This window comes from Elephas maximus, chromosome 8 (assembly GCF_024166365.1).
Source record: "Elephas maximus indicus isolate mEleMax1 chromosome 8, mEleMax1 primary haplotype, whole genome shotgun sequence".
Classification (NCBI taxonomy): domain Eukaryota; kingdom Metazoa; phylum Chordata; class Mammalia; order Proboscidea; family Elephantidae; genus Elephas; species Elephas maximus.
Genome location: NC_064826.1, coordinates 75,336,362 through 75,361,251, shown reverse-complemented (window position 1 = coordinate 75,361,251; position 24,890 = coordinate 75,336,362). Strand labels below are relative to the sequence as shown.

Sequence of the window (24,890 nt, the reverse complement as noted above, 5' to 3'; positions counted from 1 at the left end):
CGAGTTGAAATTTGTAGCTGGAACTTTTGTCATCTGGTCAAAAGTGTTTACCTAGTGAAGTGACCTGTATCTTTTTACCTGATAGCTCTGAGACGTCAAGAGTCTTGTTTGTATACGGCTGAATTAATCTCTCTTATACCTTAACTGATGGACATGGGGCACATGATAGTTCTGCTTTCAAATATTTCAAAATCTCCCAGGCACTTGATTTTATTGCACTTCCTTTCACCCAAGATATTGAGACTGGTCTTAAGAATTTCTGTACAATAAACTGTGGGCAAAAGGAAAATGTTATACTTTCTTTTCCTTTGCCACAGTGACCAACGATATTCCAGATATTGGCCCTTTCATTTTCATGGATCACAGAGTGAAGAAAGGGAGAGAAGTGCTTGCCTGCCATAATTCCCCATAGAACCAGTGATAAAAATACCCCTGTAAAACTGGGCCAGTAACATTTTGGGTTGCTTGTTACTATATGTAATTTAGCCCATGCTAAAAAAAAAAACAAAACTATATTCGGGCTCTCCAGATAAACAGAACCAGTGCCATATATATATATATATATGTATATATGTATGTGTGTATATATATATGTATGAATATATGTATATATATACGTATATACCTACTATATGTATACAGGGATATAGGAGAGAGAGAGAGATTGCTTGAGATTTATAGAATTGGCCCATACAATTGTGGGGTCTAGCAAGTCTGAAATCTGTACAACAGATTGGACACTATGGAATAGGAATTGATGATGTAGTGTCAAAACAGAATTTTTTCTCTGGGAAACCTCAGTTTTTGCCTTCAACTGATTGAATGAGGCCCACTCATATTACCAAGGGCAATCTCCTTTAGTTAAAGCCAACAGTTTTGGATGTTAACAACACGTGCAAAATCCGTTTACAGCAATACCTAGATTAGTGTTTGGTTAAATAACTAGGTACTATAATTTTTTATAGACTAGCTATGTTAACACATAGAACTGTTACAGTGACTAAACTACTGATATGCATAGAGATCCTACTAAAAACATCTAAAAACCATACACACTGTGAGTTGATTCTGACTCAGAGCGACCCTATAGGACAGAGTAGTAGGGTTTCCAGTGCACAGCTGCTGGATTCAGACTGCCGACCTTTTGATTAGCAGCTACCCCAAATCTCATTATATACCTATTTCCCTTTGGTAATCATAATTACAACAATAAATGACTTATCTTCCTTTTTACCTGTTTGTCTAGTGGTTTGAAAAGCTTCAAAAGTCCAGGAGACAGTCACAACATCTAATTCAATGAAAATTAATTGTCTTATTTGGCAGTATTCTTCCTTTCTTTGGTGATAAACCACCCATTGCCGTCGAGTTGATTCTGACTCATAGTGACCCTATAAGACAGAGTAGAACTGCCCCATAGGGTGTTCAAGGAGTAACTGGTAGATTTGAACTGCCCACCTTTTGGTTGGCAGTCAGAAATAAGCCCTGTTGGTGCAGTGGTTAAGAGCTCAGCTGCTAACCAAAAGGTTGGCAGTTCGAGGCCACCAGCTGCTCCTTGGAAACCCTATAGGGCAGCTCTACTCTGTCCTGTAGAATCGCTGTGAGTCCACATTGCCTTGACGGCAGTGGGTTTGGTTTTTTTGTTTTTGTTTTTGTTTTTTTGGTGATAAAACCTTTAAACCATAATAGCTCAAATTTGAGGGGATGGGAAGCAATATTTTTAAGAGTGAGTATTAAATGCAATTTTAAATCTCATCACCCAGCTTTACCATTGTCCCCAGAAACATGTGTTCTGACATAGGTAAAATAGCACCATGTGATTTCAGAGAATATGTTGTATATATCTTTTAAGTGCTTTCCTTGTTTCAGGGACTGAGTCTTCAGTAGCTACTTCAATATTCTGTTTGGCCAACCACTTCTTTCTGATAAAAGATATGAAAAGACCTTTAAATGCCAAGGCATTAGCCCACTGCTTTTCTTCCTTCTCTATGAAAGGAACCCTTGAAAGGACACAGCAGTATGTGAGATACTAAAATACTGTTTATACTATACAGTAAATCCATTGCTTTGCCCATTTTCAAAGGCATAATGGGAAGGAAAACAAATGTCTAGTGAAGTGAGGACAGTGGTTGCTGTTCGATTCTGAAAAGGATCCATTGAAGTTAGGCTGTCCCTAAGTAGCTGTCTGATCGCCTAAAAGTATAGTAACATATTGGAATTCACTAATTGGTTAATCTGATGACAATGAGCACTCCAGAGTTAGTAGCCACCCTTCCTGTTGAAGAGGACACAATCTTATTGAACTCTGGCTGCCAGTGATTAAGAACGAATGCTGACTAACATTCATTTGGGACCTTTTATGGTCCCCTCTGTGGGTCCACTCTGAGAAATTTACCTACATAGTTTCTTCCTTTTTTTTTTATTTTTTATTTTTTTACTAATTCTCCATTCTTGTCTCTTCCAAGTCCTTTTTAGTTTGAAACATTTTAGTCACTACTACTGAATTGATGTGTTTCCTAAACTCAGATATCTCTCTGTCCAGAAACAGTAGACAACTAACTATGTCACTTGAAATACTGCTCTTTAGTGAAATGTCATTCTCTCTTATCCTTGAACAGCTGTCAAATATAATTATACTGCCACAGCAGTCCACTTCCAGCTAGTGCTGATATATCATGGAGAGGCATTGGTAAACTACTTAAAAACAAAAAACCCTTAAAAATGGGGAACTATGAAATCTCTGTACAGTCATAGACATGAGTTGAGAAAGGGGCCGGTGTAGCCAAGATCCAAATGTCTGAGGCTTAGGCCCAAGCATTTGGATTTCTTAAAAGCAGCTTTGGTCAAGCACTATCCCATTGTTTGTTCAATACAGTGGGTTACTTTGCTTGATTGACCTACCAAAACTGTATTCAATTTGAATACTCACACTCAAAAAATGAAAAAAAAACAACAGATGTTCTGGACACACGTCTTTTCTGATTATACTAAACTTTTGTATTTCTTATGTAAACTGTATGCTGTCTTATTTGACCAATTTCCTTTTGATTCGTTTTTCATGTTTAAGATCCTTTTGCATAAATATGAACCGTATCATTTTGTATATGTTGCAGATGTTTTCATATATATGTGTATATGTACATACATATATAGTCCATATAAACATTTAAAATTTTCATGTGACCCTCTCTGCCAATTCTATGCTGAAATATTTCTTGATTTTATGTAAATTTAAGGAAACCTTCTCCCTAAGTTAAAATTATTGAAATATCCTTGTATATCTTCTTGATGTGGTTTACATTTTCTTTTAAATTTCACTGATTTGAGGTACTTCACTATTTGATAAAATGATACATTTGTCAGAGTATTGCTGCCCTTTGCTTTGTATCATTGATCTATTTATTGATTCTTGTGATAGATCCACTGTTTTATTATAACTCCCAAATTTTTCTCTCAAAATTTAGTGATATTTACTCTCCCCAGTATATTCAGTTAAAGAACAGTGAGTTTGAATGAAATTACATTGAATTTCCAGTTTCATTTTTATCACTATGAGAATGCTGTGTTTCTCTCTAATAACAATGCCCACACTGAGTCCCTAGGGGTAAAGTCTCACTTCATTTAGACAGCTGTTTCTCTGTTGTAATCATTAAGGCAAATGCCACAGTAAGTGCTCCTTCATAGGGACCCTGGCCAGGCTATATTGTAAACCTTCAGTCCTGTGGCTGACTTGTTCTCAGCTCTAACTTGTCCCATCCCTGTTTGTAGATATCCCTGTTCATGTGTCTCCTGGAAGATTATTCTTTCTCTGTGGTTCTTTTTCAGTGTATTGCATTGTAAATTATTCTCTACTAATCTAATAGCCCATGGTATTTATACACTTCAGTTTCACTGCTATTTCTCATTTGTTTCCAATGCTAAAAAGGATTTATTTTTAAATATTTCATCTGCCACCTTGAACCAGCAGTAATTCATTAATTTATTTTCCTTTTCCCATCTTTTCCCTTTACCCCATGAACTTATTTCCTCTTTTTGTAAGCATCCTCCCTCTCATCCTTTTTTTTTCTTTGTTTATAAGAGCAGACTCTTTTCTCGATGTATTGAAATTACACTAATCCCTAGTATGAATTATCTATTAAAATATCAAAACTCTTTGGAGAATTTCCCTCTTTATCTTTGTTTTTAAGACAAAAAGGGATGTTTGATTGTTTCCATTATTCTCTCACCCTGCCCCTGACTCTTCTTTTTAACAGAATCAGAAACTAGAGTCTGTGTCATAAAAGGTTTTTTTTTTTTTTTCCCTGATGATTCCTGTTGTGATATAGTTGAATAAATTATTTGGAGGTACAGATTAGTTAGAAAAGATGAAATGTAAAATATATATTGCTCTCTAGTATTCATAGAGTAAGTTTTTTCCCATCACAACATTAAAATAAATATGAACATCTTTAGCTGTTAGACCAGCTGCACAATTAAATGTGTAGACAATTCTGTCTCTGCCTTGATCACTAGAGGGTGAAGTTTGAAATCCATTGGTGCCTTTATATGTTAAAAACCTACAGGTTAATAAAAGTGACAAAAAACATAACCTGCTGCCACAATTAAAAATGGCACATGAAATTGCCTGCCTTGCAGAAGAATTTTCCTTATTGATAATATGACTCTACAGTCATTTTCTGTATCTGTCAACAAATGCATTATGACTTCAGTGCTGTTGGAAAATCTGAACTTTTTTTTCTATTCTTCTCACAGAGGAAGGAATAATAGTTGATTCAGTAGCAGCTAGATTAGAGAGAGCCATGTGTGCTTGTTCAGAGGCCGTTGTTTATCCAAATCTCTAAAAGGAAAATACTTTCTCCTAAATTGGTTGCTGTAAATGACCAACTCGTATATACTTCCTTTTACCTGATTCTGATTTTTTTCTGTAAGAGTCAAGGTTTGAATACATAGTATTAACTATTTCATTTGAACATTTCCAGTTTCCTGTTATCTAAACCAGCCCATCAAGCTCCCTGGCACAACTTTACCACCAGCTCCAGGCAATTAAATGGCAAGGGCTTACTAATGAGTAATGTTAGTAAGTCATAGTAGCTGATTGTTTCAGAATTCTTTAAAAATAAGATAGTAACCTAGTCCTATGATTTAATTAGGAAGAACAAGAATGGACAGTGTCGTCCACACTCAAATCAAAGTGACAATGTAACAACAAAGTAAAAAGTGAAACAGTAGCTTATGAAACAATAATAATAATATAAATTGATTCAACACATATTTATTTAATGGCTTCCAGATGCCAGAGACAGTTGTTGCACTGCCAATATAGTGTGAACAAAACAGGCAACACTCTCTGCCTTCATGACCTTATATTTTAGTAGAGGAAGGCACATATTAAACTAATAAAGAAATGAAATATACGGTATGTTAACAGGGAAGGTAGACAGGGAGTGTGTGTTGGTGGTGGGGTTCTGTGGTTGTCCTTTTAAATAGGGTGGAAAGGGAAGAACTCACTGCTCACTGAGTATAGACATGTGGGAGGTGAGGGAGCAAACCATGTGGTCATCTTATAGCACAATATTTAAAGCAGAGGGAAGAGCAAGAATGAAAGCATCAAGTTGGGAGAATATTTGGCATGTTTAGGGATCATCAGCAAGAAGGCCAGGGTGTTGTAATGGTACTGAGGGGCCAGATCACATATGGTCTCATAATTACTTGAGTTTAACAAATGGGTTTCTCCAGGAATATTCTGGTTTATTCCTGGTACCCCAGCATCCAACTCAATTTAACATTTGCCCAGGAATTTTATTATTTTTAATTTAAGTATTATTATTAATGGGTACATTATAATAAACCATAATTAAGGTTTTTGCAACTTCAATTTGTTCACTAAACTTCTGCCATGGTGACCTCTGGTAGTATATAAGACAAATGTCCAAGCAACAGCGTTCTCATTTGACATATAATAATTACATCTGAAAGACAACCAGAAAAAAAAAAAAAAATCTCTCTTTTCCTGACACTTTTTGGACACAAAGACAAGTAGCAACTTCTTTTCAAGTATAGTGTGCAAAGAGTTCAAAGATAAAATTAAATGTATACTGAAAAGAGCTGCTAAGAGTAGTTTACTTCTTCATGTCTCATGAAGTGTGGGAGAGGTTTTGATTCTATGTCTCTGAGCCAACTGGAATACCTGTTGTGCCAACCTGATATGCTATGAACAGGGCTTCACATCTCCCTGTGAGATGCAAGGGGGAAAAAATATACCAATCAGCAATGTCAGTGCTCTCATTACTAAAACTGACGTCAGTGCAGATTGCAAAAAAATTATAGGCTAGGTATACAAAAATTATTTATGAGAGATAGAGAATGAGCAGTCTGTTTAGAACATAATCAGTAGATTGAATACTTTCCCTCAGTGGTTTTTATGTCATTGCAAATATAGTTTATAAAGATTTATAATATTTTTGTAACACTTTTTTGTTATAAAACTTTTCTGCAAAAATTCACTCAGTCCACATAGCAACCTACAGCCTGAATTATATCATTGTATAAAGGCTGATGTTAATAATCAAGAAAGTTTAACCTAATCAGTGTTCTCTGAAAAGGTTAAGAATTGAATTAAGAATAAAATGCATCTGAGAAAATCCATAACCAAAACTATTAAAGTAATAAATATTTTGGTGCTTAAGAAAGTAATTTTTAATTATGGACACCATTTTTTAAGAAAAAGTGGTAGATATGTTTTGAATAAATAAGATTTCCTTCCAAAATCCAAATATTTTTATTTTTCTGATCTTTTAGTGTCTTTATTTTCTGCCATGTAGTGATGTTTGTGCCTATATTGGAGGTTTTATAAAGTTAATACAGCTACATTTTAAATGATGCGTTATGCCCAGTATTTCACCATAATAAGGGCATGTACTAAGAAGCAGATGTACCTGAAACTAATGAAGCTTAAACTTCAGTACTACTCACTTGCAAGGACCCCTTTCAAGGTCTTGGGAAGGATCGTTGGCAATGTTTTTATACAGCATTATTTATTTCTTAATTTTGAAAAAATAAATTATTTTAACTGCAATTAGTTAAGACCACACTGCAACTGTGCTTGTATCAAACTTTTCCCTCACGACTGATGGCATTGGAGTGGCCATGAACATTTTGGTATCTGGCTAAGGGAAGATGAGTTGGCACTGCATGTTGTTTGAATTTCATGCGATGTTATTCGGTGGTTCACAGACATTTTTGTGTGTGGTTGTTATTGCTAGTCCTACTGGTGTTGAAATGACTCCCAGGAATCGTCCCATCACCTACAGTGAATTGACACAGGTGTCCTGACACAAAAGCACAGGACCAGAGGACATGTTATGAAACAAAAGAGTTCTGAGGGGCTTTTAGCGAAATTTGTGGAGAGTAGAGGGGAAACAGGGTTGAAATGTGTAAAGACAAAATCTTGCATGTGCCATTTCTTCAAATCATCATATTCAGTTCTCATTAATGCCTAGTGAAAACAGAAGTTCTCTGCTGGCAGGAATGCAGTAAATATTACATTTATGAATGTGTAATAATTAAAGTACTGTACATTTTTCTCTTTTTATGAGAATTACATGAAATCAAATTTGTCAGAACCCCTGTGTTTGTAGGTCACAGATCTATAGCAGCACTACAATCTGTGTGTCTATGTAAAAGGTCATATGTTTTATGAATATTCATGAAATACTGTCACTCATGAAGACACATAAAACTCATAACACATCATTGTGACATCAACATAATAAGGGTTAATGAATATCATTAACTCAAAGAGTATTTAAGATTAATCACTACACAAAATCTTGAAATGCTGGGAAATCTTGCAGTTTAGATATGACCAAAAAGTTTTGGTAGAGATCTTCACAAATTTAACAATAATCATAAAAATTTACATGACTTTACTTACCCATGATGACTTGTGAAGTTGAGTGAAACTTTCCAAACATATTATTGATTTTAAAAAATTGATAAGTCATTCTGGGAGAAAGCAAAATTATCTTTCTCATCTCTTAAAAATATTATTCAAAATTGTCATACTAAAAGCTAGTCAAATGTTAAATAAAATCAGATAAGTGTACCAGGCAGTTAATAAAGATATTTTGTTATTCTGGATCTTATGATATAGTCTGTGTCACTTATCTTAAATTTGCAATCAGTTGTGATTTCTTATTCTAAATAAATACTGGTTTTTGAGCCTTACTTCATACACATCTTTTTCATAAAGAGTATCCAACATTTTATAAAAATCAGGCCCCACAAAATCAAGATCTACTCCTGCTCTTGATTTTATCAAACAGAGGTCATAGGAAGGAAATTTCCTCAATTTATCTTCATTGTTCCTACTTATGAATGCATCCATATTCATATCCATCTTGACTTCCTTACCCTTTCAGTGGATTAGGTATCCTTCCTAAATAAGGCTTTTTCGACTTCTATATAACCCTGCTTTTTCTTCCTTAGACTCTTCAATATTACTTCTCCACTCTTGTTATGACCTCTTAAGCTGTTCCTGTTCTAGTGGCTCTTTTTCTTCAGCATATAAGTCCTCTTAATACTCTGTATGTGTAGAGCCACTATGAGTTGAAATCGACTCCATGGCAATGGGTTTTTGGTTATACTCTGTACTAAAGTGACTTGAATTAGCTTCTAAAGTCATGTGCAGTGATTAAGCAGATATTACACAATGAATGGTTAGAGGATAGAAGTTCAAGACCAAGGAGAATGTAAACATACAATTCCCAGGTTACTGCAGAGTTGTAAAAAAATGAACATGTAAAATTGACAAAGCTCTTGCTTTTAAGTGTAACATTGTATGTGGAACTGTAAAGCTACTTACTCTCCCATCTCCTTTGTTCTGCTGTTGTGTGTCATCCAGTCGATTCTGACTCATAGTGACCCTATAGGACAGAGTAGAACTACCCCATAGGGTTTCCAAGGAGTGGCTGGTGGATTCGAACTGCCAACCTCTTGGTTAGTAGCTGAACTCTTAAACACTGCCACCAACAGGTCTCTTTTGTTCTAGTCACAGCTAAATTAGTAAGAAATTGGGCTATTTGTCCACTCCTGTATTTTCTTCTCCATTTTTAACCCACTGCAGTCTGGGTTTCTCTCTACCTATCCATTGAGGCTGTTATTGTCACTAATAAACTTCTAAATGTTAAATCAAAACAAAACAAAAACAAATCCAGTGCCATCGAATCGCTTCGGACTCAAAGCAACTCTATAGGACATAGTAGAACTGCTGAAGTCTTTTTATTTTTCTTAAAAGGCTCTCCTCTGTTGGGTATTAAGGCATCATCTTCTATCTCTAGTGTTGCTTCTTTTCATATTTCTGGATACTTCTTCCTTGGTCTATCCCTTTAATGTCATGGTTTCCTAGAATTTCATACTCAGAACTCCATTTATTTTATGTACATATGCTTCCCTAATTAGTAACAAAAGTGATTTACTAAGCATAGGACAGACATTAAACAAAATACAAAAGCCTTATGAGTTAGGCATTTTTTCTGTTTGCAGATGAGGAAACCCACAATCAGAGAATTTAAATAATTAGCTCAATGGTTTTTAAATAGTAAGAGATCAGATCCATGTCTTTTGTACTCCTTTTAACCATCCTTTTAACCTCTGTTCCCACTTCCTTTCATGATCTTGGCTATGAAGTGTACATGGACACCTTCTTGAAATCAAGTGTACATGGATAGCTTCTGAGTATCTTCCTCCATCTCCGGTTTCTCGCCTCAGTCCATTTTGATATATTTACCTACTTAGAGAAATATCTCCACGTTTATGTCCCATAGGTTTCTCAAATTTTTCTAAATGTCTAATACTAAACACTTTTTCCTACCCTTTCTATACTTGTTCACTGACATCAATACCTAACTTGACGAATAGATAAACAGTCACCTAGGAACTTCTTTCCCATTCCATCTGACAACACATTATTTCAGCTTTTCCAGCCTTTATCATCTAATCAGCCTTCTGATATCTATATTCACCCTCCTTACATTAATCCCTTACTCACTTCTTCATTGTGCCTGTCCCAAGTTGATCAGCTAATTATCTTTTACCACACCTTCAAGATTCAACTCAGGTATCTCTACTTTTAGTAAGCCAACTGTGATAATTCCCCCTACCTAAAATGTATTAATTGCCCTTCAAGAATATCACATACCATCCTGAAAAGTATGTTTTCTTAACTAAGACTGTGAGATGATTGAGGGCAAGGACTCTGTCATGCTTTTGAATCCTGGGAGTATTGCTTAGTTCCTGGCACACAGGTGTAGTTAATAAAGGCATATTAATTAGATAAGTGAATGGATGTAGGTACTATATCATTTATAAAGTTGATTTTCTAAACATGTAAGTTTTCTGTTTAATGCATCTTGTACACTTATAGCTATTCTTTGGTACTAGATCCTAGGTAAATTTGATTGCACATTTGTAGCAGTAAAAATAGCACATACATACAGAGTTCAATTAACTTCTCCTTTCCAATGCGCACACACACACACACACACACACACACACACACACAGTAAAAACATTTACATTATAGATGAGAGGAAATGGTATTAAAAAAGGAGGGGATTGTTTTTGCTCTTTAGTTACTTGGACTTTAAATAATATATATATATACAATATTTAAACCATTCTAAAAGGGGGACTATTTTCCATGTACTAGATTTTTTTTTAAATTTAACATATACAGTATTTTTAACACAAGATCTATACAGAAGTATTTTACTGTACTTATTAAGTCATGAATGGTTTCTATATAAGGTTAAGGCTATTTTAGCTGAGTATTACTTTGTTTTTTTTCATTCAAAAATGCCTTGAAAGGATATTGATACTATTTTTTCTTTATTTTTAAAATAATTTTTATTGTGCTTTAAGTGAAAGTTTACAAATCAAGTCAGCCTGTCACATATAAGCTTATATACACCTTACTACAAACTCCCATTTACTCTCCCCCTAATGAGTCAGCCCTCTCCCTTCTTCCGGTCTCTCCTTTCGTGACTGTTTTGCCAGTTTCTAACCCTCTCTACCCTCCCGTCTCCCCTCCAGACCGGAGATGCCAATACAGTCTCAAGTGTCCACCTGATACAAGTAGCTCACTCTTCATCAGCATCTCTCTCCAGCCCATTGTCCAGCCCCTTCCATGTCTGATGAGTAGTCTTCGGGAATGGTTCCTGTCCTGGGCCAACAGAAGTTGATACAATTTTTAAGATTGACTTTCTAAGAGTTATATCTTATTGTTAGGTGCTGACGAGTTGGTTCTGACACATAGCAACCCTATATACAGCAGAATGAAACACTGCCCAGTCCTGCTCCATCCTCACAGTAGTTATTATGCTTGAGCCCATTGTTGCAGCCACTGTGTCAGTTCATCTCATTGAGGGTCTTCCTCTTTTTTGCTGACCCTCTGCTCTACCAAGCATGATGTCCTTCTCCAGGGACTGGTCCCTCATGGTAACATGTCCAAAGTATGTGAGACGAAGTCTCACCAGCCTTGCTTCTGATGAGCATTCTGGCTGTACTTTTTTTCCAAACAGATTTATTCATTCTTCTGGCAGTCCATGAGGTATTCAGTATTCTTGGCCAACACCATAATTCAAAGACATTTATTCTTCTTTGGTCTTTCGTATTCATTGTTCGACTTTCACATGCATATGAGGTGACTGAAAACATCATGGCTTGGGTCAGGTGCACCTTAGTCCTTAAAGTGATATCTTTGCTTTTTAACACTTTAAAGAGATCTTTTGCTGCAGATTTGCGTCATTTGATTTCTTGATTGCTGCTTCCACAGGCATTAACTGTGTATCCAAGTAAAATGAAATCTTTAACAACTTCTGTCTTTTCTCCGTTTATCATGATGTTGCTTCCTTCTTCCTAGCCTGTCTTGGTCTGAAAGCTCATCTGAAACATGTCCACTCTGGGTGACCTGGCTGGTGGTATTTGAATACAGGTGGCATAGCTTCCAGCATCACAGCAACACACAAGCCCCCATGGTACAACAAACTGACAGACAGAAAATTGTATCGGCTCATCAAAAAAGAAAAATGGGAAACACATATTTAGACCACATTTCATACTAGGGAGAAAATTAAAGGTATTTAATGTAATATCCCCTTTTTTCCTGCCCCTCAATCACTCTTTCAGCATTTCTGTCTCTTTTTCTTTCCCTCCCTCCTTCTCTTCTAAAATACACACATATATAAAAGATATTTATGAGATTTCCAGAGATAATGGAATTAAGGTTTGAATTATTAATAACACACTGTGATATATATTTTTTTCTTAAGTACTGTGAAAGTTATTTTTTGGCTATGATGGTAATGACATTATATTATGCTAGGTTCATAATGCTGAGTCCAAATTACTTTTTTTTATATAACTACCCCACTTATCCATATGGGATGTTTCCTCAAAACCCTTTAAACTCATCTTCAATACAATATCCTCAAGAGACTAACCAAAGTTGTTCAAACAAAGTGCATTTTTTAGTTTACTTAAGTTTTATAATTTATTGGTAAAAGAATTATATAAGCTATGAGATGGGAGGACATCATTATAATTGATTTTTCTTTAATTAAGCTGAAATAATGGTGGACACACATTGCCGTTGATGAGGCATCCCTTCCTTTGAAGCTGACAGTATCAAGATCTACAGGAAAAAATGAATTAAAATTTTCAAGTGTAGATTAGATAGAGAATAAAACTTTTGGAAACATAAATGCTGCATGCATGGATTTTTCAAAGTGACTACAGGAGCAATAATATCAATGATATTTAGGTATGTATATTTTAGACATAATCTGAAAATTGGAAAGAATGGTAGAAGTTATTAAGGATTTGCTTTCTAGACTATAAATATAGATTCAAAAACAATAGGATCATCACAGACCTGAAAATTCAGCCTGATTATACTGAGACAGTTGTGAAACCATATAATCTTGTAACTTTAAGAATAGCAGGTAACTCTGTACATGCAAGTATGAACATGAATTGACCTGCATAATAGGAGATAAGTGTGCTTTCCTCTAGCTCAGAATGTCTGAATCACAATGCAGACCTCTTAAAGCAAGCTCTTGAAGTAAACTGTTTTTCTAAACAAGGAGGAAGAAAAGGAAGAAGAGAGTTGATAATGTATGATAAAGTCACTTTTGATCCTTCAAACTTGTTTCTTCTATATATAGCATTATGAATATGCATATTTAAAATAAACATTCACTATTTTTTTTATGTGCTTATGTCCTAACAAATATTTATTAATTTCACACTGGTTTCCTCTAAATATCAAAGAATATCATTTCACAACATGTAATGAAAATACACACACTGTTCAATGACCAATACATTTTTTCCATTTTTAATTGTTCAGTCTAATGGCCAATGTGATAAACTGAATTATGGGTAAATGACAGTATCATTTATGTCCTTTTAATCAATAAAATGTGAAATTGGAATAAAAAGTAATACCTACATACTAAAGAAGTCTGAAAATATAAGATGCTTTTTTAAGATTATGTACTCATTAGTGTAGTTTTCCTGTCTTCTTTCTTAAAAAATATTCTCTGGTGTGCTTTTTAAGTACTGTTATTATGCACAAATGCAAGCTTTCTAATTTTTCTGTATCGGATTTATCTTAAAATTTATTGAAAATGAAAAGTAGGTTTCTGAAATACTACATGAAATTATCTCAATTTGTTCTTAATGCTGTTAAGCATAACAAAGTCACCACCCACTGTTCACTAGGGAGTGTTGTAGTGGTGACTGTAGAGCAGATATGTCTAGGAGAACCCATTCTATAAAGACCAACATTAAAAACAATAATTCATCTACTTAATAAATCATTTTAAGTTTTAATTCCAAGACATTTCCATAAATATAGCATAAATAAACTCAGGTGCTGTACATTCTATTGCATTGCAAAATGCCTATAATTACTAATTCTTCAAGTGAAACTTTTGCAATTGGTAGGTGAAAAGTATAGTGCACAATGCCCAGATTTCCACAAATGGGCATATTTCTGACTTTCCAAGAGAAGCTGATTAACAGCACTCCTCATTCACTCACTTGACGTTAGAGCCTCCTATCTGCTGGTCCTTGCAAACTTAATACGTGAAAAGTCAACGGCCAAGTACAGCCCTATATTTTGGCCCTTGCCCAGTCTCTTGGTCATGCTTGTCCTCCATCAGAGCTGTGTTTTCCTCTTTACTTTCTGTTCCCAAAGTTGTAAGCAGGTTTCAGGATTGTCCACTGGCTACAGTTTCAGATTGGAAGTAGGAGAACTGTCCGTACAGTTTAGCTTTACTTGTTTTAAAGTTCTTTTTGTGCCAGAATGCTGGGGAAAGGGAGTGGAAAGCATAGGTGAGTGGCACTCTGACCTATAACACACATATACTACTTTTAATAGAGGGAAGATATAATTAAGTTACTAATATCCTAGAGATAAAAAAATAGTATAATGTAATTTGCATACACTATTTTCTGTATTCCTAAAAACAGCTCAATGACCAGGTGATGCTAACTCCATAAGATGAGAAAACTGAGGCTCAGAATAATTAAATAATTTTCCAAGGCTATTAGTTAATGAGTGAATGAATGAAGTAATGAATGAATCTCTAGGGAAAGCTGCATGGATTGAGTGGATTAAAAGGCTGAGATAAAGAGAGGTCAATTTTTCAATCCATTTAGCAATCGATTTACAGAGAGTAAGATGCTCTGACAGTCACATGGGGTTTATGTTTGGGGGTAGGACGCTGCTGAAGGACCAAAGATGACAATTTTAAAAGAAAACAAGAATGAATAACAGATGAAACACCATCATGGAGTAGAAGAACAATGGTGAGTCAAATGGATGGTTAGGTATTCACCAGAAACAGCTAGCTCTCTGGTAAACTTTTCGGCTATTGGCATGTTTTGAAAAGTTTTGTAGTCTTCAAAAGCAATAGGTTGAAACCTTAGAAGAAGTAGACAAATAGCTACAGAAATGTAACTGGCAAAAGCTGACTTAGGAAGAGTTAGAAGACATGATTTTTTTTTGTTAATTATTAAAGAAATTGAAACAATCGTTTAAAACCTTTCCACACAATAAGAGACTCACCAGAAATCAGATTGTTTTTGATGTAAGTGCTAACAGTTTTCTAAACTCCTGAAAATTATATAAATTATTTCAATAATAGAAACTAGGGCATAATCTATAACTCATTTTATGAAGCAGTGTAATTTTGATAAAAAATTAGAGGTTGTATGAGAAAGAAAAGGTTCATTGTGTTCATGAATATAGATGCAGAATTTCTAAACAAAATAGTAGCTCAGAAAATAGTTTTCTGTAGAAATATTAATAAGCAATGACCAATTTAGATGAATGAAAAGATTCTAAGAATGGTTTAATAATGCAGAAGCATACAAGTGTACATTCCCATACTAACTGAGAGCAGCTATATGAGCATCTTAAAAGATGCACTCATTCATAATGAAAACTCTTACTACAATAGAAATAGATGGGAAATGCATTGATCTAATACAGGGTGTCATCCAAAGGTGGGGGGGAAGAAAGAAAAAACAGACAAGTATTACCCTAAATGGTGAAATGCTGAAAGTATTTCCTTTAAATTTATGAACAAGATATGTATGTTATCTATGAATACTTATATTCAACAAGGTATTGGACCTCCTGGCCAGCACAATAAGGCAAGGGGAAGAAATAGAAATCATAAGGATTGTAGATTCCTAAAAAATACCATTATTGTTAGCATAAGATATAATTGTTTACTCAGAAACTCAAATAAATTCACAAACAAAACATAGGCAGTAAAAGTAACAGAAGCAATGTGACTGTTTATAAGATAACATATAAAATTCAAATATATTTACAGAGACAAAAACATTAATATTACTAAACATGGTTTATTAAACATTAAAATAGTAACAAAACCTATAAAACAACTGAGAATAAATTTAACAAAATCTGTACAAAACCTGTAAGAACAAATTAGAAACTTTTTTGAAGAACTTTAAAGGATATCTAAATAAATTGAACACCTCCATATTTATTAATAAGGAAACAATTAATTATTATAGATGTATTTCTCCAAAAATTGAGCTATAGGATTTATGCCACTCCAATTAAAATTATGATAAGTTTTCATTTGTATTTGTTTTTATTTTCATTGTATATGATGAATTAACTTTATGTATAGAAGTTGTTTATAGGAAAGCAAAGAGGGAATACTATAATAGCTGTGATTCTTATGCAGAAGAAATAGGAGGGAAACACGCCCGGAGTTATAAAGACTTCTTATAAAGCTCTAGTAATTAGAAGTGCGTGGTACCAGTGTAGGAATGAACGACTCCATGTATAGAATAAAATGGAGTACAAAAGAAAATGTATCCATATACAAAAATCTGACTTATAATGGAAAGTACATGGCAGAAAATTTAATTATTCAGCAAATAGAAAGATGGACAAAACAAACTGAAGAAAACAACAGCAAAAACAAAAAGTAGATGATAACCAAAAGAAAGACAAAAATTGAGAGTGGGGGTTTCCAATCTCACACCACCACAAATAGATTAAGATTTTATGTATCAGAAGTAAAACTGAACATTTTAAAAAAGAATATGTATCAGTCACCTTCTGACATCTGAGTTAGGAAGCTTTCCGGATATAAGACAGGCTGAAGTGCTAACAACTTATGGAAAGATTGATAAATATGAATACACTAAAACTAAACTTACGTTCATTAAAAGACACATTAATGGAAATAATAGAACAATACTTCAGCTTCTAGAAAATATTTACAAAATAAAAAAAATCAAACAGATTTAAAAACAAGAACATGTAAGGAGTGTTTACAAATCAAGAGGAAATAAAGCAGTAGAAAAAATAGACAAAAGACATTAAGAGCCATTTCACAACAGAAGAAATAAATGAAATTAGAAATGTGACAATAAGTGCTAGAGAAGATGGAATCAGTGGAATCTTAGTTGGAATCAACTTGATGGCAAGGGTTTTTGATTAGTGGATGTATGTGTTGGTACATTTTAGGGGTGGGAAACGATTTGACATTATCTTGCAAAGTTGCACATTAGTATACCCTGCACCAAAAGTAGCCCTTGCCCATGAACACTAGAAAATATGTCCAAGAATGCAGCACTTTTTCAGAGCAAAAAAACTAAGTAATCCAAATGCCCATTGGCATGGATTTAAAAGGGCATATTCACATAAATGGTATACAAAATAATAGCAGAAATAAAAGGACTTCAGCTACAATATGAATGATTTTTTATAGCAATTTTAAATGGAAAATGCAAAAAACAAACAGTATGTTACTTATGGCATGTACATGATAAACCATAATTCAGTATAATGCTTACCTCTGTGAATGAGAAAAGGGGGTGCCATAGGGAAAGAGCACAGAGGTATGTTACTTATAGGAAATGTTCTAGCTACTGGGGTGGATGTTTGCTACATGAGTGTTTATTACACATAGTATAAGCGAACGAACTGGCAGGGGACTGGGAAAAGATATTTACAATGTATCTAAGTGTAAATATCTACAATTCAGTACATAAAGAAATGCATGTAAGTTTCATCTTCTAAATGTTCGTGGTTACATTTATGGTGGGATTTCAGGTTATTTTTATACATTTTACTTTTATGCACTGTTTGAATTATTTTGAAAACATTAATGAGGTGAATTTAAATGGAAAATATGACTCATAATATGTAAAGAATTCATAAAATAAAATATAATGCATAGAAAAGAGGGGTGTATCTTGTAAACATGCAATTCACAGAAGAGGTCACACATTGCCAGGAAACTATGAAAATGTGCACAATCTTACTAGTAAACAGGAACATATGAGTTAATAAAGAAACAAGATGCTACCTTTCATGCATTGTTTGGAGAAATAAAAGTTGTTGATATGTAGTGTTTTGGGGTACAGGAAATAGGCACTTGCATCTTTTACAGTAGGAGCCATTCAGAGGGCAATATATTATAGTAGAAAATTTCTCTTCTAGAAAATTAGCCTTCAAAAGCATGTGCCTACATCGATAGAAATGTACTTAAAATGATGGTAGCGCCAATACTTTTTTTTTTTTTTTGTATAGTGAAACTGTGGAAATAGTTTAAAAATCCAAAAAGAAAAAAAAATTAATTACGGAGTGTACACCCTATATAATACATAAATTTATTATAAATTATTATGTGATATTATATGTGCTTACATAGACATATTTTAAGTTTAAAAAACACAAGTAAATGAGCAGTATTTATAGCATGATCCACTCATGTTAGAAATTTGTGTGTAATAAAGATCTATATACGTATATATATAAATGTATAGAAAAATGTTTTGGATGGTTGCACAATATATTACCAGTGATTATCTCTGGGACAGGGAATGGTAAAGAGGCCAATTCCAAATATTTCTGCCCTGTTCGAATTATTTGATTCCAAGAAAATAAATAGGCGTGTATGATCGTTCAAATGTCTGCATGACTTACCTTTGTGACTGTTCCCAAGTTTGGTTGTATTAATAACTGTGCTGTGTGTAGTGACAGCAGAAGCTGTCAGTGTTTATTACAGCTGACCCAGCAATTAGGCTTGAGTGTTTCTGGGTAGCAGACACTGTAGACCAGGCCAAAAGTCAAGGTGAAGCCTGCCACTTGTTTGCAGGCTCTAAATCAGAAGGAAACACCAAATCAGTACAGTAGAACCCCAACAACAACCTGATCAATTTCTCCCAGTACTGTAGTAAGCAGGAAATTGTCAAAGGCTTTGCATATTTACTCACAAAATAGTCACATTTATGTAATTGTTCCAAAAGAAGTTTTGTTTGATAGGAATTATTAAAATAATATGGTATCTGTCATTTTGAATTATATGAATTGTAAATTGCACCTGGGAGAGTTTCTAATCAAAAATTGTAGCTCATTAATTTTTCATTTTGTACTTTAGAGATTATAGAAAAAGAAAAATTAAAATAGATTCATTATAGAGTGTGGAGTGTATAATTACAAATATGTTTAAATCAAGATGCTAGTAAATTCTTCATTTTAGAATTTTATTCGAGATAAGAAATTAATATTTTTCAGTACAATCATTCAGAAAGTTTATAGTCTTCCTAAAATAAAATTTTATTTTATTGGATAAAATGCTAAGACTATACAACTGAAAAAGTCCTAATTTTAAAACATCAGTCATATGCCATAACAAACTTATTTTTCAGGTTAAATTTTTTCCGCGATGTTTCTGACTTCCGGGTTTTGGCCTGCGGTGGAGATGGAACTGTGGGATGGATTTTGGATTGCATAGGTAATGAAGACAAATATTTAATGTGGCAGGGGTGAGAATGGTAACTTTAAATTCTGTGTGTATTATTTAATTTATTAATGCATCAATATCTTTGCATGCTACAGTAATGTAATTGAGCATCTGGAGTGTTCCACACTATTTACTAGTTTAATTTATTCTGCTGTGTTTCAGATTGTTAACTGACATAATATAAGTATCTGAAAATCATGATTCATTTCTCTTAGCATTTGTTAGGTCCCCAGAGCTGTTTTTAGATTGGGCTCTACAAAGTTCATTTGTTTCCTTGCCTTGAATAGGAAGCCAAAGGTTTTTTAGGTTGGTATGGGACTCCTAATGTTTATGATAAAATCCATGTTGGATAGATGGACTTACTTTGTTTAAACGTGGAACCATAGCAGCTTACTTTTTGTGTGGCTTCATGTCTTCATCATCATCATTGTCATCATCCTCAATGGCAATTTATTTATCATATACTGTTTTTTTTTATCTGATAGACCTTGTGCCAAGATTTTTACCTAATGTTATCATCTTTATCATTTTGTATAATCCTCACAAATTGATGGTATAGACAGTATTAAATTCCCATTTTTGATATAGGGAACATAAGGCTTGGAGAAGCTAACTGACTGAAACAGCCTTACGTCTGTCAACTAACAGACCAAGGTTAAGAAACCATGCTTTTAGCCTTACTGTCTCTCTCTCTCTCTCTCTATACTTGTATATATTTCGTTAAATATAAAAAGTTTCATTTTTATAAGCAAACAAAACAGGTGTATAACTGGAGGCAAAAGATAGGCATGTATCACAAAAAAACCTTGATAAATTAGGGAAAAAAAAAAAAACCTGGATTTCAGAGTAATTCGGAACTGATTACTAGTTCAAAAAATAGATCATGAATGGCCCTTAAAAAAAAAATTTTTTTTTTTTTTGGCCCTTATGCAGAGATAAAACCAAATATTTACTCTTTTAGCTCTCATGTCACATAAAGTAATGAATGAATTCAAAAGAAATATATGTATATATACATTGAAACAAACCTATAGCACATAGCAGTTGAGTATATTCTACTTCCTAATACACTCAGAAAAATTAAAATTGAATACTTGTTGTCAGAACACTTTTGGTAAACATCTCAAAACATAAATATACTAACATGAAAAAAAAAAAGAAAGAAACAGTGAAACATGTTTGTTGGCCTTCCAATAAAAGATGTAAACAATATTTATTTATATGCTGTTTTTAAGGAGCAAAACCAGGATTCAAAAACTGTAAAAATTAAAAATTGGTTGAGAAGTGTCTGAGGACTTTGATGATTTTAAGGTGAAATAATAGGTTATTTTTGACTTATTTTAGCCCCCCCAAATCAAAACCTTGTCTGTTACACTGTGGCATCCTACTCAATAATCAGTTCTTCCCCTATCCTTACACACATATGTACACTGTCTTTGAGGAGCTGAGGAGGGAGAAAGAAAAATAGAGAAAAGTAATATATGTTTGTGAAATTCATTCAAGATGTGTGATGATTCACACAAAAGCATATGGAATTTCAGTGACAGAGACTTTACCGCTTTGAACCCAAATCTCCGTGTTATGCAAAGTTTAATCTCATTGAAAACTTGCTGATCTTGGAGTTGCCTAGCTCTTGTGTTGTGGCCCATTGATCTGACACAAAGCAGCACCATGGGTGGAAACAACATCAAGGCATTGTTAGTAACACTTTATTCATACTTAGAATTCAGCTGTTCTCAAAATATTTTATTCCTTAAAGTAAAATGTACCTAGAATTGATGTTGCAAAAGGACTTTACATAGGCACTAACGCTCTACTCTAATAAAATCCCTGTGTGTATATTCCTGTGTTCCAGCCCTGTGAGTTGTAATGGAGTTAAATAAATTGTGCCACAATTTTCGGCTAAGTTATTAATAAGGCTTTTCTCACACATGAGTCTTGAAATTCTCTGCCACTTTGTCAATAATAGTATTTGTGTTTTTTTTTTTTTTTAAATGGCTACAAATGCATACAAATGTCTTAATTGTAATATATAAACTGCCCCATAGAGCTTCCAAGGAGCATCTGGGGGATTTGAACTGCTGACCTTTTAGTTAGCAGCCATGGCTCTTAACCACTACGCCACCAGGCTTGAGATATATATATATATGATTATTTTTGGAGCCCAGGGGGTGCAATGTTTAAGCATTTTACTGCTAACCAAAAGATTAGCAGTTCGAATCCACCAGCTGCTCCTTGGAAACCCTATGGGACAGTTCTGCTCTGTTCTGTAGGGTCACTATGACTCAGAATCAACTGAAGAGCAATGAGTTTTGTTTTTTTTTAAATGATTATTATGTGTGTATATATAATTTTTTTTTCTATTTATAAGTACCTAATAGAATTGCTTCATTTAATTCTAGGCTGTCTTTTTTAATCTTGTTCTACATGTGTTCAAATTTTTAATTTAATTTTTTGATTCCACAGAAAAGGCCAATGTAGTCAAGCATCCTCCTGTCGCTATTCTGCCTCTTGGGACTGGCAATGATCTAGCAAGATGCCTGCGATGGGGAGGAGGTAAAACATCTACAACAAAAAGCTTAAGAAGCAGAAACACATTGTACACTACCCCCCGCCCCAGCCTTTCTTTACTGCATGCTAACCTCCATATGGTTTTAGAAAATATAATTGCTTTCACATATATATGATTTTGAACAATAGTCTGGGGAAGAGAAAAAATAATGGACGAGATGATGGACTGTGATGTTGGATTTTAATCTCATACTTATTATAGACTTGGCTTTGGGCAGGCAAGTTTCCCAACATCTCTAATTTTTTGTTTTTTAATTTAGAAAATGTGATTACGTGGATTAACTTGGGGTTTCCATTAGTCGGAATTGACTGGCCGGCAACTGGTAAACGCGGAGATGTTTATTCTGAGTTGTGTGGTAAAATCACAAAGGAAAATAAATGAAAGGCTAATGAATGACTTGTCCAGGAATATACTCATTAAGTAACAGTTACTTTTTAACACCTACTTTATGCCTGGAGGTTTTCTATGCACTTGAGATATGGAGATGAGAACAGAAAAACAAAGTCTGCCCTTAAAAAGGACTTTAAATTCTAATGAGACATAAAGTCAAATGTAAATTGTGAGACTTTCTACTAACAAGTAAGCAAACAGGTAACTAAAATAATGAGATATCCCTCCAAGGAGACAATAAATGAGGTAAGCCGAATGACTGGATAATCAGACAGTCATATACAACTGAGGATGGACTTATAGGCAGAGAACATATCAAGTTTAAGGGACCAGAGGTAGGAAGGTGTTTAACATGTTCAGGGCACTAAGTGAAAGACTGTGGATGGAGCATTTAGAATACAACTGTTTTTAAAAAATTTTATTGTTTAAAGTAAAATTTCAATATTTGCATATCAAGTCTTAAAAATATTTCAGAGAGTCACTGATAGGCTCTATTTACCTGAAGATCACTGAAGAAAGGAAAATTCAAATTTGCTAAAGAAGTAGGAATTGAATGTTAAATATTTTTAGTATCTAAACTCAGAGTAGTTTGAAAAGTGTCTACTAAGATAATGTGGATAAGCCCTTGGGGAGCTTGTTAAAAATACAGTGGCCTGATCCCACCCCAAATATACTGAATGAAAATCTCTGGGGGTGGAACCTGGGCAGGTGATTTTCTTTTCAAACTCTTTAACTCTGATTTACAACAAAGTTTGAAAAACATTCGTCCCATGACTATCTGGCCAACTGATGAGCTGTGAACTATATGTACATTAGACAGATACACTTGGAGATTTAAGTTAAAAGCTTGTTCTGTAATCTCTTTGGGATTTTCAGTAAGGATATAATTTAATAAAAGAGCATTACAAAAATATCGAGTTGTCTCCTGGAATCTAAAGAGATAAATAGATTAAAATATATAATCATTGCTTATGAGATGCTTGTATTCACCAGTGCTCATACATGTGTTTTGATTCAAAGAAAGCGAAACATGTGTTTGTCTTCTTGTTGTATTTTTCTGGAACATATTTTTGATATTTGAAAATTAATAATTTCACTTTTGGTTCCAAATTAGCAAATGACTTAAATCTCAAATTTCTTATAGAAGTTGTATTTTTGACATACTGAAGTTCCATTGTGGAATACTGTAATGACTTTATTATAAAATAGTAGAGTAGTTTTTTTTTTTAGTATATTGTCCAAAGGCACAAGGACTGTAGTATGTGTCCAAGTATATGCTACTGATGAATTCTCTGTGAGCTTCTAGTAAGTACTGACACTGATCTAGGTATTGGATTATATAGTGAAGACATAAACGAATGGTTCCTATCCTCTTGGAGATTGCATTTTCTTTGTGTAGACAGAATAAATCAATAAACAATGAAATATATAATAACAAAAGAAGATCAGGGCTATGAAAGGGTCAAACAGTGCAGTTATAGAAAACAGCAAAGTGGTCTAAAGAGTGTCTCTGAGGAGGTAAAACTTAAAAAAAAAAAAAAAACTTAAGCTGGACTTAAAATATGAGAAGGAGGGAAAAACAGCTTCCTTTATTGAAAGAACTGAATAGAAGACTGATGTGGCTGCTGAAGCAGTTGTGGGCTGGTGGTGGGTGTTGGGGCAGGGGACTGTGAATAGTATGAGTTTGAAGAGAGAATCAGGAGCCAGATAATGCAAGAATTTATTGATCTTGGTGGGAATGTTATTAATTGACTTTGAAGTGCAAAGTGAAGTTCTGAACTAGTTTCAGAAGCAGAGTAACACAATGGCATTTAAGATTTCAAAAACTTCCTTTTAATTGTTGGATAGGAAATAAATAAACTGGTGAACAAATATGAAAATGTAAAGAACCATATAATTTTCCAAATGAGAACTTATTCTATAATTATCCTAATTAGAGGCTTAAAGGACAGGACTACCCTATTGCCATTACCGTTGCCACTGAGTTGATTCCAACTCATAGAACCCTAGAGGATAGAGTAGAGCTGCCCCATAGGGTTTCCATGGCTGTAATCTTTACAGAAGCAGACTGCCACATCTTTCTCCCCAGGAGCACCTGGTAGGTTTGAACTATCAGACTTTCGGTTGTCAGCGGAGCACTTAACCGTTATGCCACCGGACCTCCTTAAAGGACAGGGCTACAGTAGGGGTAATACAAGTGAAGCCAGTAGACAAACTGGAGGTACATTTTTGTGTATAGAACTGATACAACTTGCTATTGGGTTAGATAGGTGATTTAAGGAAATTGGGGTATCAAGGATGACTGCAAGATGCCCAAGTTGAACAATTAGGTAAATAGAGATGCCATTTGCTAGAGTTTACTGGTAAAGAAAGATGCTCTTGAGTGGTATTATTTCTTGCCAGGTGTGTAACTTTAAGCAAGTTACTTAATCACTATGTGCTCTAGGTTTCCATTCACAATTTGAAGAAAATAATAGTGCCTGCCTTACATAGTAGTAGTAGTAATTATTATACTTCATATGCATAAAATAAAGTAATTTATTCAAACAATAATCATTTAGTTCACT

At 34.1% G+C, this 24,890-nt stretch overlaps 1 protein-coding gene across 11 annotated transcripts in view; it reads left to right on the top strand.

Annotated features, from left to right (window-relative positions):
* The window catches only part of DGKB (diacylglycerol kinase beta), a 795,246-nt gene that overhangs the window by 329,629 nt on the left and 440,727 nt on the right, over nt 1-24,890 (top strand). For all 11 annotated transcript variants that reach the window (XR_007518417.1, XM_049893502.1, XM_049893507.1 and 8 more), the window contains 2 exons: nt 19,267-19,352; nt 21,828-21,917. Coding sequence is in view for 10 of the 11 variants with exons in the window: in XM_049893502.1 (XP_049749459.1) it covers nt 19,267-19,352; nt 21,828-21,917 (176 nt within the window). In the remaining variant the exon portion in view is untranslated. The remainder of the gene's footprint in view (nt 1-19,266; nt 19,353-21,827; nt 21,918-24,890) is intronic.